Source organism: Falco rusticolus, chromosome 12 (genome assembly GCF_015220075.1).
Source record: "Falco rusticolus isolate bFalRus1 chromosome 12, bFalRus1.pri, whole genome shotgun sequence".
Lineage (NCBI taxonomy): Eukaryota > Metazoa > Chordata > Aves > Falconiformes > Falconidae > Falco > Falco rusticolus.
Window position 1 is genome coordinate 7,568,808 of NC_051198.1, and position 14,454 is coordinate 7,583,261.

The 14,454-nt window shown below is 40.6% G+C and overlaps 1 protein-coding gene across 2 annotated transcripts in view; it reads right to left on the reverse strand.

Moving 5' to 3' along the window:
- The window catches only part of TASP1 (taspase 1), an 87,945-nt gene extending 76,933 nt beyond the window's left edge, over positions 1-11,012 (reverse strand). For both annotated transcript variants that reach the window (XM_037405617.1, XM_037405616.1), the window contains exons 1-4: positions 10,924-11,012; positions 7,269-7,486; positions 5,408-5,475; positions 3,812-3,880 (exon numbers count right to left, since the gene is read on the reverse strand). In XM_037405617.1, the coding sequence (XP_037261514.1) occupies positions 3,812-3,880; positions 5,408-5,475; positions 7,269-7,413 (282 nt within the window). In that variant the 5' untranslated portion in view covers positions 7,414-7,486; positions 10,924-11,012. The remainder of the gene's footprint in view (positions 1-3,811; positions 3,881-5,407; positions 5,476-7,268; positions 7,487-10,923) is intronic.
- Positions 11,013-14,454: the final 3,442 nt, after the last annotated feature.

The window sequence follows — 14,454 nt, forward strand, 5'->3', positions numbered from 1 at the left end:
TCATACTGATTTCCAATTTAAATGATGCTCATAAAGTACATTCTACTGAAGTCAGATTAAAGAAACAAGTGATCTACACACAGTATTAATACACTTAGACTAAAATCTTGTAAGTTTGAAATCTTCATCATTCTTTACAACAAACTTATACCCTTGCCTCCAGTACCTGCATCTGAACAGTAGACTTTATAAAGTGCTCTATAGTCAAAGAAAAGCTTGAAATTGCACATTGTTCTCACACAGCCATAAATGCTACCAGCATGTGGTTTTGCTGGAAACTGCAACAGGACCTCCTCCTCCTCCCCCCAGAAAAGCTGCCCAAATCCCTTTGTGTTTCAGAAGAAACTCAGACTTCATATGGTGGCTGATAGCAAGAGTACAAAAAGAAATGGTACTGCAATAATGTCTTTGTAGAAGCATGCAGTTTACATGATGAGTCTTATGAAGCACCTTGTCCAGACCCATACTATTACCAAGAGCTGAAAAAAGTAACACGTTCATTTGTTTCTCTGCCATGACAGCATTCACAAACTGGAAAACGTAACTGCCTTTAATCAACTTATCAAATACTGCCGATGCTTACAAAGACCAGCACACTTATTTTAACAGTGTTCTGTGTCAGCTGCTCTTGCTACTTTGCAAAAGAGATCTACCTTTTCTCTAATTAGCTATTATCATTACCATCTTAATCACAGAACACTATTTCCACTTGAGATTCATATAGTCCAATACAGAAAGGCTGCTCTTTCTCCATTTAGAGCCTGCAAAAATAAAAGAAAAACCAGAAAGCATACCACAAGCAAACTGTCAGCTTGCTCATAAAAGATCAAGAGCAAGTCTTGTGCCTCAAGAAGTCTTTGAAGTAATGCCTCTTGGATTAGCTGAAATTCTGTCTAATAGGAGTTGTGTAATTGAGCGGAACTAAGAAAAAAAAAATACTCATCTTTTGTGACACTACCACAAAAAGATATTTGTGCCATGCAAAGACTATAGATTTTTTGAACACAGCATTAGAAGTCCTAGAGAACTGTAAAAGTGATTATTTCTGATAAACTCACAGCACTGTGTTCTACCAAGAAGTTACAGTGTAAAATACAAAGGAATCTGTTATCACGTTATACAAACTTTGGTTGTTCTGTATCTTAATCTCTATTACTGACACATGTAAACAAATATTTTTTTTATCAGATTTTCACTATGTATCTGCCAACCCAAAACGCTGCAGTGCTTTTTGTAAAGTCACTATTTTTTCCTGCATAAACAAAACAGTGATAGCTCACTAGAGACAGTCAACATACAAACCTACTTTTTTACTCATAAAATTTTGTTATTTATGAGAAAAACTATGCTGTTTGGTTTGTTGATTTGCCACATGCAGTTTCTATTTTACATAGAAAAACATCAGGATTAAAACAGAAAATGCAGCTCCAGAATTCACAGATGTCTGTAGGTGGTGTTCAGTATGAGATATGAGTAGATACAAACCTTTCAACATTTTGAAAGCTGACAGACAGGAATTTCGCATACCAGATTCAAAAAACTGCTGCTGCAAACTACACCATTTTCTGAGTGTACCTTTGATATTTTTCCCTTAATGTAACTGCATAGCTATATACTTTAATTTAAAAGAAGCCCAAATCCCAAGCCCAATATACTTTATACCAGTAACAGAGAGAACAACCCACAATTAAGAGGTTAAATAAATCACTTAATGAATAAATGAAAGCTAATAATTACATTAATGGCAACAGTACAACCTGAACAAAATAATATTTAACTTAGAAACTGGAAAAATGGAAAAAAATAGGTTTTTTGCATCAGTATACATAAAAATACTACCTAAGAGAATTATAAAACCTGGAAGCAAAATGATGGCAGGCATCACCACAATACTAGCAAGACATGAGGAAAAAAAGGTTTCCGATTGGAGTAATTTCATTAAAATGTTTTAATTTCATCTTAGAACTGTAACTTCTTACACAGATGTCACTTCAGAGTGTTTAAATCTACTAAAGTAAAAGAAGAAAAGTCTCTTAGGGATAACAAAAACAGGTAAAATGTATACCCTAGGCACAGCTGCAAAGAGATATATAACTGTAAAGCTTCTTAAAACATTTCTTCAGTGTAGCTCAGGAACATGATAAAAATCACAACACTAAGTGGATTTCCCCCCCACTCCACCCCCTGAGGAGGAAACTGACACACAAACAATCTTGTTGAGTAACAGCAGCCTCAGCTAGCTTACGGAAGTGCATTATAAATAACCCCGTTAGAGAGATACCTTTCGTTTTCACCAACCTATATTCTAATGTGTAAGATAACACATGAAAGCATATTTGAACAGCTCAGTGGAGACACCAAAAGTACTGTTTAAAGCCAAGAAGCTTGCCAAGTTAAAACTATGACTGAAGTCCTGGCTCCCAGTCAGCATGTCCACCACATATTAAAGTATGTGCTGCCTGCCTTACACTAACCCTGTCAGGTATGTTAACACTTTCCCAACTTATGTGTAGACAAATTAAATGCTAATCCTCTAAGAGTAATAGCATAAACTCCAAACCCAGGAAATTATTTTTACAGCACAACATTTACCTTGCCTTCCTTCTTCACGAATAAAATTGCAGAGAAAGAAGCAATTACTCCTTACAGGAGAAGAGGAATACTTGTTTCGATCATTACTGCCATGAAGGTTGGGTAGAGCTGGGACAATAACCAAACTGCCTCATTTATATCCCAGAAATTCTTTTAGCTTTACCTCCTTCTACATTACTTCATAGGGACCCTTCACTAAAGTCTGATGCTATAAAAATCTCACCACTCCAAAAAGACACTCCTCCAAAAACCTCACAAACAGGTGCTCACCTCTTAATCATTATCAAGACTGTCTATCTTAATTAACTAGAACCATTTTGTAATAAAAGCATTACTTGTCCTATTCTTCTACACGTATTTTGTCATAAAAATCAGAAAAAAGGATTATCTTGCACTGAAGTCACATTTCTCTGAACAGCTTGCTTCTAGTCTCTTATACTGTCAGAGATGATACACGCACAAAGTAAAAAATGTAAGAAAAAAGCCTTTGGGAAGTGCACATTTAAGCACATAGCAAAAGTATGCTGTGGGACAAATAAGAACATAAAATTCCTCCTTCATTTTCACAGAGTACTTTAATTGGATGGAGAGACAAGCAGCATTAAATTTATGCATTGTTTCTGTAGAATTACCCTGAAGAACTGAAAAAGTTATGAATAACACAACCCAAGAAGGCAGACTCAGAGACAGTTACCTCAATATAATTACTACATGACAGTGTTAATAGAACTACTACAGACTAACTACATTAAATTCTTTGGATCATAATTTCAAGAAATGAAGCATAATTCAGTGTGAAACATTAAAGAAAAAGAAAAGGAATGAGGAGTTACCCTAGAATTTATAGTTAACGTATGTGACCAGTAGCATGATGTTTTTCCCTACCTAAGAAGCAGAGCCAGTCTGCCGGTAGCTCAGTAAGTCAGAAATAAAGTTCCCTACAAAGTGTTCAATAAGCCTTTAATGACTGTAAAGACTATCTGATAAGGCATACCTAAGATGACAACCAAACTGCACCAACTAGACAACTTTTATTCAGTTTGCATCTTTAGAAAGTCTTTAAATAAATTTACTCCAAAATACAGTGGAAAAGCAAAAGATAAAATTAGTGTACCACAGAAATGCAAATCTCAGTAATTTTCCGTTTGAATTAATACCTTCCTACAGAAAAATCTGGCAATCTACCTGAGAGACATTTACTACTAGTCAGAAATCATACCTCTAATTCTATAAGTGCTGCAGTCACTGCATCTGTTGCAAGAGCACCAGCCTGTAGCTTTTCAATTGCCTGTAAAACAGAATTTTTAGTTGATGATTAGGAAATTCTAATATTCTGTGACTAAGGCCTACATTTTCCTAGTCCTGTACAAAACAAAATCTTCACAAAGTTAGTTTACGATGTAAGAGGGCATAAAAGTAAGAAGCACTAGAAATAGTCAGTATGTACCTTGCAAGGGCAGATCTGAATGCATGATTTTACTACTCCAACATTTCAACACTGCATTTAGTAGCAATTACTGTGTGATCAAATTTATAGCAAAATAAATTCTTATATCTGGTGTCTTCAAACACGTAATGTTTCAGTCCAGAAGTTTCTAATTTCCTTCCAAGATTCAACAAAAATCCCTAGTACCATATATTCATGCAACTGTCATGAAATTCAACAGAATCTACAACCTCATCTGAATGCAAACACACAAAATCAAATCAAATAAGAGAATGTTATCGTCAAATTATATACGCACACAGAAATGAACTTCTGGAGCTTATTATTTCTTAGATCTATACTGGACAAGACCCCACACTCAAGTTCTCTCAGGGAACCCAAGAAAACAACTGGCTGCATCTTTAGTTGCAAGACAAACCTGCAACTGTTTGTTCTTCATGGAAGTTGTTTATGATGGCTACCTACCTTAAGGAACCATAAGGAGTGTCAAATTACTTAAGATTCTATGACAAACAACATTTTTTCACACATAATTAGCTGGAAAACAATATCATCAGGGTTAATGCACAACTTTAATGAAGCTAGTGTTAAATTTGGATGATTTTTGAGGCTTCTCATTACAAAATTAGATCAGTATTAGGATTGAGCAACAGAACTGTAAGATGAAGTGATAGTTGTCAGAGGCCAGCTCTAAGACTTGTAAAAAGCCTGCCAAGCTCCCCAGCTCCTTCTCCCTGGAGAAAGCATAAGGCATTAGAAATTTTGGAGACAGGTCTTTCAGCTTCTCATTCAACACTCAGCAGACAGGACTTGCCAGTTACAAAGCTAAGATCTTGGAGGAGATAAAAAAATAGTAATTTCAATGGAAAAATCTTGCCATTTCTCCTTTTCCAGCTTTGGGAAGAGAGTTTTAATTTTTTTCTTTTCTTTTTCCTGTTTCTACCTCCCCTCCTATTAAGTTAAATCAAGAAGAAAAGAATTCTAGAAATCCCTGCATTCACAGAACAATCTGGATGCTAGTTTAAATAAATTCCAAAAACAGCGGACATTGATGAAATGTGCTTGGCACCAGCAACCCCAGAGCCTCGGAAACAGTGCATGAAGCTGAAGGAATACTCAGTGTAGGTACCACCATAACCTTCTCCTTTTGCCACCCTGTTCCTTTGGTGTCTGCTGTTTGCCACCACTGATGGGAATGTTGCTGCACTGACTCTGTATCATATTAACTGTTACCGCTCCATTTTCTCTCTAGAAACACATACAGTCTGAGTAGTCAACACAGACAGGGCCATTCACACTGAAGGGACAGTGCTACCGAATACGTTTCTTGTATACCCACTACAAGACCGTACAGCTGGTAAGACATACCTTCTGACAGGCTCTTTTGCACACATGCTTGTATTCTTTAGCTTTGGATTCGGAATGATAACCTGCACCTACAATTAAGGCAAAAGGAGAAGATATTACACTACCTGCCAAACTGTAGCTTTTGGTTCGCATAATTAAGACAGAGGCAGATACAGCCTTCCTTAATCTGGATTACATTGGCATTTCCTTTTTGTATCAGTGTTTAACAATTTTATGCATTCCAACGTTGATTCAAATACATTCAGTAAAATATAGGATACAGAGCATATATGCAGAAGCACACAGCTGTAAGTCTCAGCATCATGCAATCTCTTTCTATAAACACTGTCCAAGAGACTCGCTTTTTGCTCATTCTTGGAGGACTTCCAGCATAGCTTTTTTATTTATTGTCCATTATTGGGCAAAAAACTCAGGTTTAAGTCAAACTGCAATTTCCTTTTGACCACTGATTTGCAAGTTTGCAGTTACCATTCTGCTCATCTTCTCATGTTTACGCTACATTTTTAGAGCTCATTACTCTGACTTCAGAAGCAAAAGAGTTCCTTAAAATAACAACAATCATATATTTTTTTTCATCTTTTTCTCATTTTCAGTCTTTATTCTGCCCTGTTTTGCACCCACTGTGCCCTGCTTCAATACCTGAAAAATTTACAAACGCCTGCTATTTGACTAAATGCAGCATCAGAAAAATAACAGACAAGACTAGCACACCAATATTTAAATTCCATTTCTTCTGGTTTTGCGTACTTTGAACTTTAAAAATATGTTTATATTTATCTCAGCTTTCCTTTCCTCACCTTTAGAAACGTTAGCTTTGAGAAACTCTAATAAAGTAAGTTCTAACAGTACTAGCAAAAGAAAAAGAAGAATTTTAAACAAAGTAACCCAGTAAAGGACAATATATTGAACAATTCTATTTGCTCTTAAAATATATACCAGAGTCATCAAACACCAACCCAGAATAATTTCTTTGAGGTTTTTAGGTTTTTTTACCTTTAAGGATTTTATAAACCAAGTAGCATGTCGTTTTTTCAAGTATTTTAGGTGTCACCAGGCTACTCCTGCTCAATTTCACCTCATGTCATCATACATATGCTATAACAAATACACAACCAGATACAAGCATCGCTAATATTTTCAAGATTAATAGTATTTATGAAAGAACCTATCAGAAAAAAAATTGAGCAAGACACACATAACATCATTTTTGTATCACATCTGAGTAGATGACCTCTTCATTACATGTGGAAAAAATAAACAGTAATTCTCTTAAATACAAGCAAGATAAAAAAACATTAGACTTGGAAGCAAACTTTCAAAATGGTAAAAAAAAACCCAAGTTCTGCAACAAATGACCTAAGGAGGTTTCAAAAAGCCTTAACTAGACTGTACTTATGGACAAGTTAAATAAGAAACAGCTTTTATATATATACATATATGTATATATATGTATATATAAGAAAAGTCAGTAATGAAACAGCTATGTTTGATCCTATATAGTATAAAGAAATAGACTGAAAGATCTCTCACATTCTGTAGGTTTCCCAAGTTTAGCAGATAACTGCATAATTTGACATTTTATAACCATTTAAATTTAGGGATTTTGTTTGGGGTTTTCTTTGTCAAGAAGAAAAATTAAAAAAACATTCAGAACACCCAAAGCCGTACATTTTTATTAACAGTTTTCAAGATCCTCCAGCCAATGCAACTTCCAATCAAACTCTTCACTCCCAGATTTACACCCAAAGTTAATATCACTTCATTAACATACTAGTAGTCCAAAGTCAATACAAAATTTGAGTGGATATTTAGTTTGTATATGCACTATTTCCATTCCGGCTGTTATGCTTCTGCAGCTTACCTGCATGGACAAGCACAAATCCCACTCGTTTCCCTCTTTGGGTTTGCTTTGTTTCGGGCTCTTTGACCACCACTTTTACAGCTGTAACCTGAGACGATTTGGAAGGTAACACTTCTACTGAACTTATCCCCTTCTCCATGATCATACATTAGGATCACCATCTTCTACTGGAAAAGAGCACCTTTCCATTCAAAAATAAACTCTGGAGAAGAATCATCCTAAAATCAGATCACATGCATACATTAGATACTGATTTCAAGAAATAAATTTCATACAAATAACTTCAGAAAGAAACATTGGAAGAGAGGTTTGCAACAAGGAGAGTATGCCTCTTGAAATAAGCTTCTAAGTCCTGCCTCTTCCCTAGCTACCAGTATTAACGAGACTTAAAATAATCAAAGTCCATGTTGCAAGTTGAAAGCAGCCTTTTCGTTACAACTTAACTTGAACCTAATGATCTTTCCAGACATTGTAGGGAATTATTGATATAAAGCTTGCCCATGACTAAGAGGAAGCTGCTTCCCATGGTCTCCTTTTATTCAACAGTACAACTTACTCTCCACCCATCACGCTTAACTAGTTTTTAATGTGATAATCCTCCATAGCCACAATCTTTACTTCTTAGAAGTGTCGTCCCCTGCTTGTGTGGAAAGTCCTAAGCAGCACTGTAGCAATGCTGGCAAAAGCTGAAATATTGTATATGTGGTTGCACAAGAGAATCCCCTATCCTCAAATCACATGAGGGCATCTGCCTGTGTGATTTTGTGTCTACATTCCACATAGGGGATATAGAAACCATGCATTAACACGAATTCAATAGTCATGTAAGAATTTATGAACATGTGCTCTAGAGAATCATGGCATGTGAGTAACACTTAAAAATGCTGTACCTTTTCCTTGCTTTTGCTCTACTCTTCCATACTTTTTCATTCCTTAATCTTATTATTCTCCAATAATTTGCGGGGGGGGGGGGGGGGGGGGGGGGGGGGGGGGGGGAGGGATGGAAAGACACTAACTTTTTTTCATGGCAAAGTATTTCTAAAAAAATGCCAAATAAACCTAAAACAGTGAAAGTTTGCCTAGACAAGCCTAAGGATTATTAGTGAACCACAACATGCTTAAGTTAATCTCAGATAATTTAGTAACCCTATTTGGTTTTGATCTTAACCTTTAAAATGTTAATCTGATTTAACATTTACAGACAGTTAATGGAAAAACTGTCAGTATTTTCTAATATACAAAACAAAAAAAGCTCACAAGTACAGAACAATGTATTTTTCAGGAGTCACAAAAGAAATTCACTGTATTTACTGTTCCTCTTATCCACAGCCTAAAATCCTGACAAAATACTGTTTCTCTAGTTCAGCAGGTAAAATTAAAACCAGATATTCTACAAGTTGAATTAATTCAGGAAATGAAAAAACATACAGTGTTACTGCACGAACAGAGAAGACCTCTATAACATATTAAGACAGTCCAATATGTCTTTCACTCCTACCACATTGAAAGGGACTATTTGTAACCTAGGAATACTAGAAAGCGAATAGAATTTAAAAAAATGAGAGGTTTAATACATAGGATTTGAACCACAGATTTTGCAAATGCTATATGGCTTATTCCAGTAATTAAATACCACTCCATTTAAACAACCAAGACAATGTAAATGCTGTTTAGCAAGATTCAGCACTGGTGCAGAACAGACAAAGTTGTTGGTTTACCACAATCATCTTTTCAATAAAGAAAATTATCATAGCTTTCTAGGAAGTTATTTGTTTCCACTCATTGTTTCTTAGATGCTAAATGTGTATCAGTATCTTAACATATTTATAAATTTGCATTTTAAAATTAAATATGAACTTGTTGTTATAGCTATAAATATATGTATTTATACAAAATAAAGACCACTACAAATACAGAGACTCTACAGAAAGAAAAAGATTTATGGACTATATCCCATTGTAATGGTCTGCTGTATAAACTTCAGAGTAAAATTAAAGTCCTAATCACTGCATTTACATCCTTTTTTCTAATAATAATGAAGAAAGTTTGGGCAGCCATGGGTACAGGCTGTAAGCTGAAACACAGCCTGCTTCCTACAAACTCTTGTGTTGCTGCATCTTATCACACCACACAGAATGTCATTACAGAAACAAGGGGATGATGAAGACTTAAGCAAAATGACACAGGAGCAAGTGAGGAACCTATACTCCTGCAGAAATGGAAGAAATAGTGTGGTGATAGTAAAAGCAATAGTGATGCTTAGTTAAACTGGCTTTGAAAATGAAGATACAGGTGCCACTTAAAGACTAATAGCGTAACTCCAGACTGAAAACCCTAATTAGATTTTTGCACATGCTCAGGTCTGAGGATTCACTTATTTTTACCAAACAACGTATAATCAACCTAGCTGAATAATTTTCTTCATTTCATAACACCCCTTCCACTTCAAACTGTTCTTCAAGTCCTTTCATATTTCATTCACAAACCCGCAGCTTCACTTTGTAAGCTCTCGTTGGACTCAACCTTTCCCTCTCTAGTGTCTTGTTGGAGTTATCTGTTCTCCTCCCTCGCCGTCACACATTTAAACTTCTGACCTCATCCCTCCTTGTTACACAGCTCACTGCTGAACACCTGTGCAGACCCAGAAACAGTGGAGGAATACACACCCCAGTTCCACTCCTGAAGAACATGAACCACAACGCTTTTATCAAAGTAGTTCAAAACACAGAACTGAAAAAGTAACTCTGAATCCTACACAGGCACTCAGAAAATATAACTAATGCGAGTGTAGAAAGAGCTGCTTGGCCATTCCCAGTGTGCTTGGCACGGCCACTACAGCTGTTCCCTCAGTCTGAGGTGACCGGCACTGCTCCCCCCTAACTCCAAGCCCTGCTGACACTCGAGGCACAGCAAACTGCTCCATAAAGCAGGCACGGATGCGGCACAGGGAGGGGGGCACGGGGACGTCCCCGTCCCCACCCCGGCAGAACGGAGCTCTGTGTTTCAGTCAGAGGCTGGAGCGGGGCTGCCCGCGGAGCAGCAGGCCGAGAGGGAAGCGCCTCACGGCGCCCGCGGGCAGCCGAGCCCCCGGCAGCCCTGAGAGACCAGCGGTAACCGGGAAGCTGACAGGGAACGAGCAACCGACAGCCACGGAGCAAAAGTAGAAAAGAAACTTTTATTGGGGGGGGAGAAACTCGCCCAGAGCGGCCGCCGCCCCACGGAGACCCCTGGGGGGGCCCGGGCGGCCTCTCGCTGCCTCAGCCCCGCAGCGCTGCCGGCGGAGGAGGCCGGGGCGGCCGCACGGCGGGAGGGGCCGCGGCCCCCCAGCCCCGTTACCGCCTCAGGCAGGCGGCGGCCGGCCCCACCATCGCCATAGCGACGCCCGGGGTCATCGCCCCCCCCCCCCCCCCCCCCCCCCCCGGAGGTAGGGCCGCCGCGGCGGGGTGACGTCACCCAGAGGAGCCCCCGCCGGCGGCGCGCGGACCGCTGGAGCCCGCACGGCCGCCTCACGGCGCGGCCGTTACGCCCCATAACGGCCCGCGGAGCCCCGGCGCGGGGGTAAGCGGGCGCGGGGAAGTGCGAGAGGCCGGGCCGGGGGAGGCGGGGAGCGGCGGGCTAAGGCGGGGCAGGGCGGCACCAGGCGCCAAGCACTCACCCTCCGCCGCCGTCAGCCTCGCGCACACCCGGAACCACCCGCCCGCCCGTTGCCTCGGTGAGGATGAGGCGTCCCGCCCGCCGCCCCCTCCGATTGGGCGAAGCGAGCCAGCCGACCGGAAAGAGCGTCAGCGCTGATTGGCGTTTCGGAAGGCGAATGCGGCGCCAGCTGCCCCGGGAACACCAGTCGGGGGCGGGCTGCTGAAGGGCGCCTCTCGCCTCCTCCCCTCGGGGCGGGCGGAGCGTGCTGGGGCTCGCTTGGTGCTTGTCGGGCGGGCGCTGCTGGCTGGGGTGGCTCGGGAGGCGGCTGTGAGAGAGCAGGCAGCGGCCAGGCCCGGGGGGGGGCATCAGCTTCCCCAGGAGGTGGTGGGAATGGCGACCGCGGCCTCCCCGAGGGGAAGGCGGCTGTGGGGGCGCTGCGCGGCCGGGGCAGGAGCAGCCGGGGGGAGCGCCCTGCTTGTCCCGGCCGCCTTTGCCGGGCCGCTAGGCCTCCAGACCTCTTTTCCCTCCCGCCCCTTGGGTAACTTCCTCACAGACGGCTCTTTCCACCGAGCAAAACCTCTACACCAAGTGTGCCCAGTCCCTGAGGGGTGTTGTGTGTGAGAAGCTGGGTTGTGGTTTGGGGCTCTTCACCCTGTGCCCAGGAGATGAGTGACTTCTGATAGCTGACTGAAACAAAACAAAATTTATCGATGACAAAACCATTTTGTAATAGTCCTATCAGGAAACTTACAAAATAATTGGGTATTTTACATCTTTCTGCTTCAATGGGCATTTGAGTCGTGTACTGGTAGAGAGAATTTCAGTACGCTTTGCTGTAAAGGAGACTCAACATGATTTTGTAAAGCTATGTTCCCAGGAAGGAGAGCATATCTAAGCCCTGTTTCCTTGATAACTTCTCAGATGATCATCACATCATGTAGATGTGAGCCTCAGCAGCCAGCTGTGTGCATGCTTTGTTAGCCCAGTCCCCGTTGCCTGCAGTTCCTGCCTTTGCACTTCAGAGCCCCTGCTCTTTGTAGGACTGGGAAACGAGACCAGATGTCCTTATGGACTTGATTAGATCATCGAGTACATTTATCTTAGCTGACACCTCAAATTCTCATTTGCAAAGGTCAGCTTTTTCAAGTTGAAACTGTGAAATTTTTACAAGATCAAGACACGGTGGCTCTCTTTGCAGAATTCACTAAAGAGGTTTCCCTGATCTCTCGCTCAAGCTCCAATGTGAGCAGTGATAGGATGTGTTTTGTATAAAAGATTCTCTCGACCCCTCTAGAAGAAACAGATTTCAACTTCTCCCCATTTTTCTTTTCCTAAAAGTGAGCACGTGTAGCTGTGGCTGTGCTTCCTGCCACAGTGAACAGTATCATTTGCTCTTCGCAAACAAGCTGTCAGGAATTTACCTGCTTCAGCCAAACTACATCTTTACAGGGAATTTTTACAAATCTGTAGAAACTGTACTGTAGAAACAGTACTTCCTCTGACACTGATTTCATTCACTAGCCAAAATACATTTCAAAGCAAATAATAACCAGTAATAGATTACTTACACTTCATACCATCATTACCACACAAGACAAACATAATTTGGTCTCAGTTGCATATGTAGTGAATGTATTTTAGCCCGTGGCCACCATGTTGCACACAAGTTATATCATATATTAAACATTAACAGAAACTTGAGCACTGAACTGCCAAGAGCCAAACAAAAATTGTGGAAACTAACCTTTTTACCCCCAGACTTTATTCCACCTCCACTGTGTCCTAATCTTTCTGTGTAGGATCTTCCCCAGGCACTCAGAAGGCTTGTTTCTGGCCTGCCTTGTAATCACAGAAACCCCTTTTATGTCTTTTCTCCCAATAAATAACAATGTGCTTCCATTAATTTTTGTACTATTGATGTGATTTTGTTTCAATGACCTGCCTTAAATTTTTTTTAGCCATGCAAAAAAATGTCAAGAACAAATGCAAGTCTCCTTTTTCAACACACATTTTTGGCACACAAAACTATGTGGCTTATGGAGATCAGCTTTTGTCTTCCACATTACCAGGTGCTTCCTCTTCTGTTGGATAAAACTACAAGGAAGTAACGTGAAGTCCACAAGCCCTTAGAAAATCCTTGGCCTCCTTTCACAGATCTTATGGTGAGGTCCAAATCCCAGTTGTGAGTTGCTCTGTTGCCAATTATTTTTTTAAAAGTCCTCGTTATTCTTCACAGCGATGCTGAAGTGAACCAAGAAGATTCCAAAAAGTACTTGCTTTGCCTCTCAGGCAGCAATAGTCACATTTGAGCTAGGACAATCTGATTTGCGGGGAGGAGGAGGGTGTTGTGCAGAAGTATTGCAACACACTTGCCTTCTGGCTGCAACCTTTCTCTGACACACAATGTTGGCCACTATGAAAGCAGCTTTGATTTGATCTTGTGCAATAATCTACGACCTGTATAAGGTCCTACACGCCTTCTTCCCCCCACTTTCCCTTTCTCTGTCCACCCCTCCTGTCTGTTGGCTAAGAAAGAGGCAGCACATGTGGCTGAAAGTCAGCTACACATATTGTGACTTGACCCTCCTGTCAAATCTCCTTGAAGTTGGCCAGCAGGTTCAAATTACGAAGGTAGGCTGACAGACTGACGGCTGGACAGCGTGATCACGGAGCCCGGCTTTAGGGGGGAGAAGCTAAAAATGTTGTCAATGTTTGGTCCTACCCTATTCTCCAGGAGAACTGGATTTCAAATCCAAATGTTTTCACTTGTCTTTTTGAGGCTTTTACTTAATTTGTCCCTTGCTGCCAGTGACAGTTTCCAAACTGGCTAAGTATTTCTGGTGTTTTTCCTATTTTCTGGTCCTTGCTTTTCTCTAGATTTGTGTTGCTACTCCAATAAAATGTGATCTCATTCTGTAAATCATTCCTCAGTGTACAGGTTTGAAGTGAAAGACTTCCTTTATTCCTTTTACAAAAGTTTCCAGCTGTGTTTTAACGCCTGGTTTTAGTTTTGTTCTATTTCTTGTTGATTATCTTAGATTTCTTGCACTTTGTGTTTCAAAGCAGAGTCTACTAGCGTTACTTCCTGATTTGATAACAAGCTTATTTGCTGCTTTAATTTATTCTGAATAAAAGTGGCTGTCCAAGCCCAGAGGCTTCAGTGAGGCTTCATCTTACTTGCTGTACTATAATTAAACCATTAATTAAATAAAATCTGAGGTAAGCATGCAGACATGTCTAAATTAGTTCTTGGAACTTAAAATATTGTTTTAATACCAACACCCTCCATTTCCTGAAAGAAAAGCTCAGAGAGGGAATACTTTTGGGGTTTTTTTTGACCAAATGTTGAGTGGGGTGATCCCACGTGCTCAGCAAGAATTTAAATGCATCTGCAGTCAGGCAGACCCACAGACATTCAAGCAGGTACAAGCACATCCCCACAAGAAGCATTTTAACACAACACAGCTGGAAACGTCTTTGACCAGGATTTTGAGAAGTGCTCTGCTCCAGAGGTGTGAGCAATACTCAATTAGGAGCTGTGTGCAAGGCG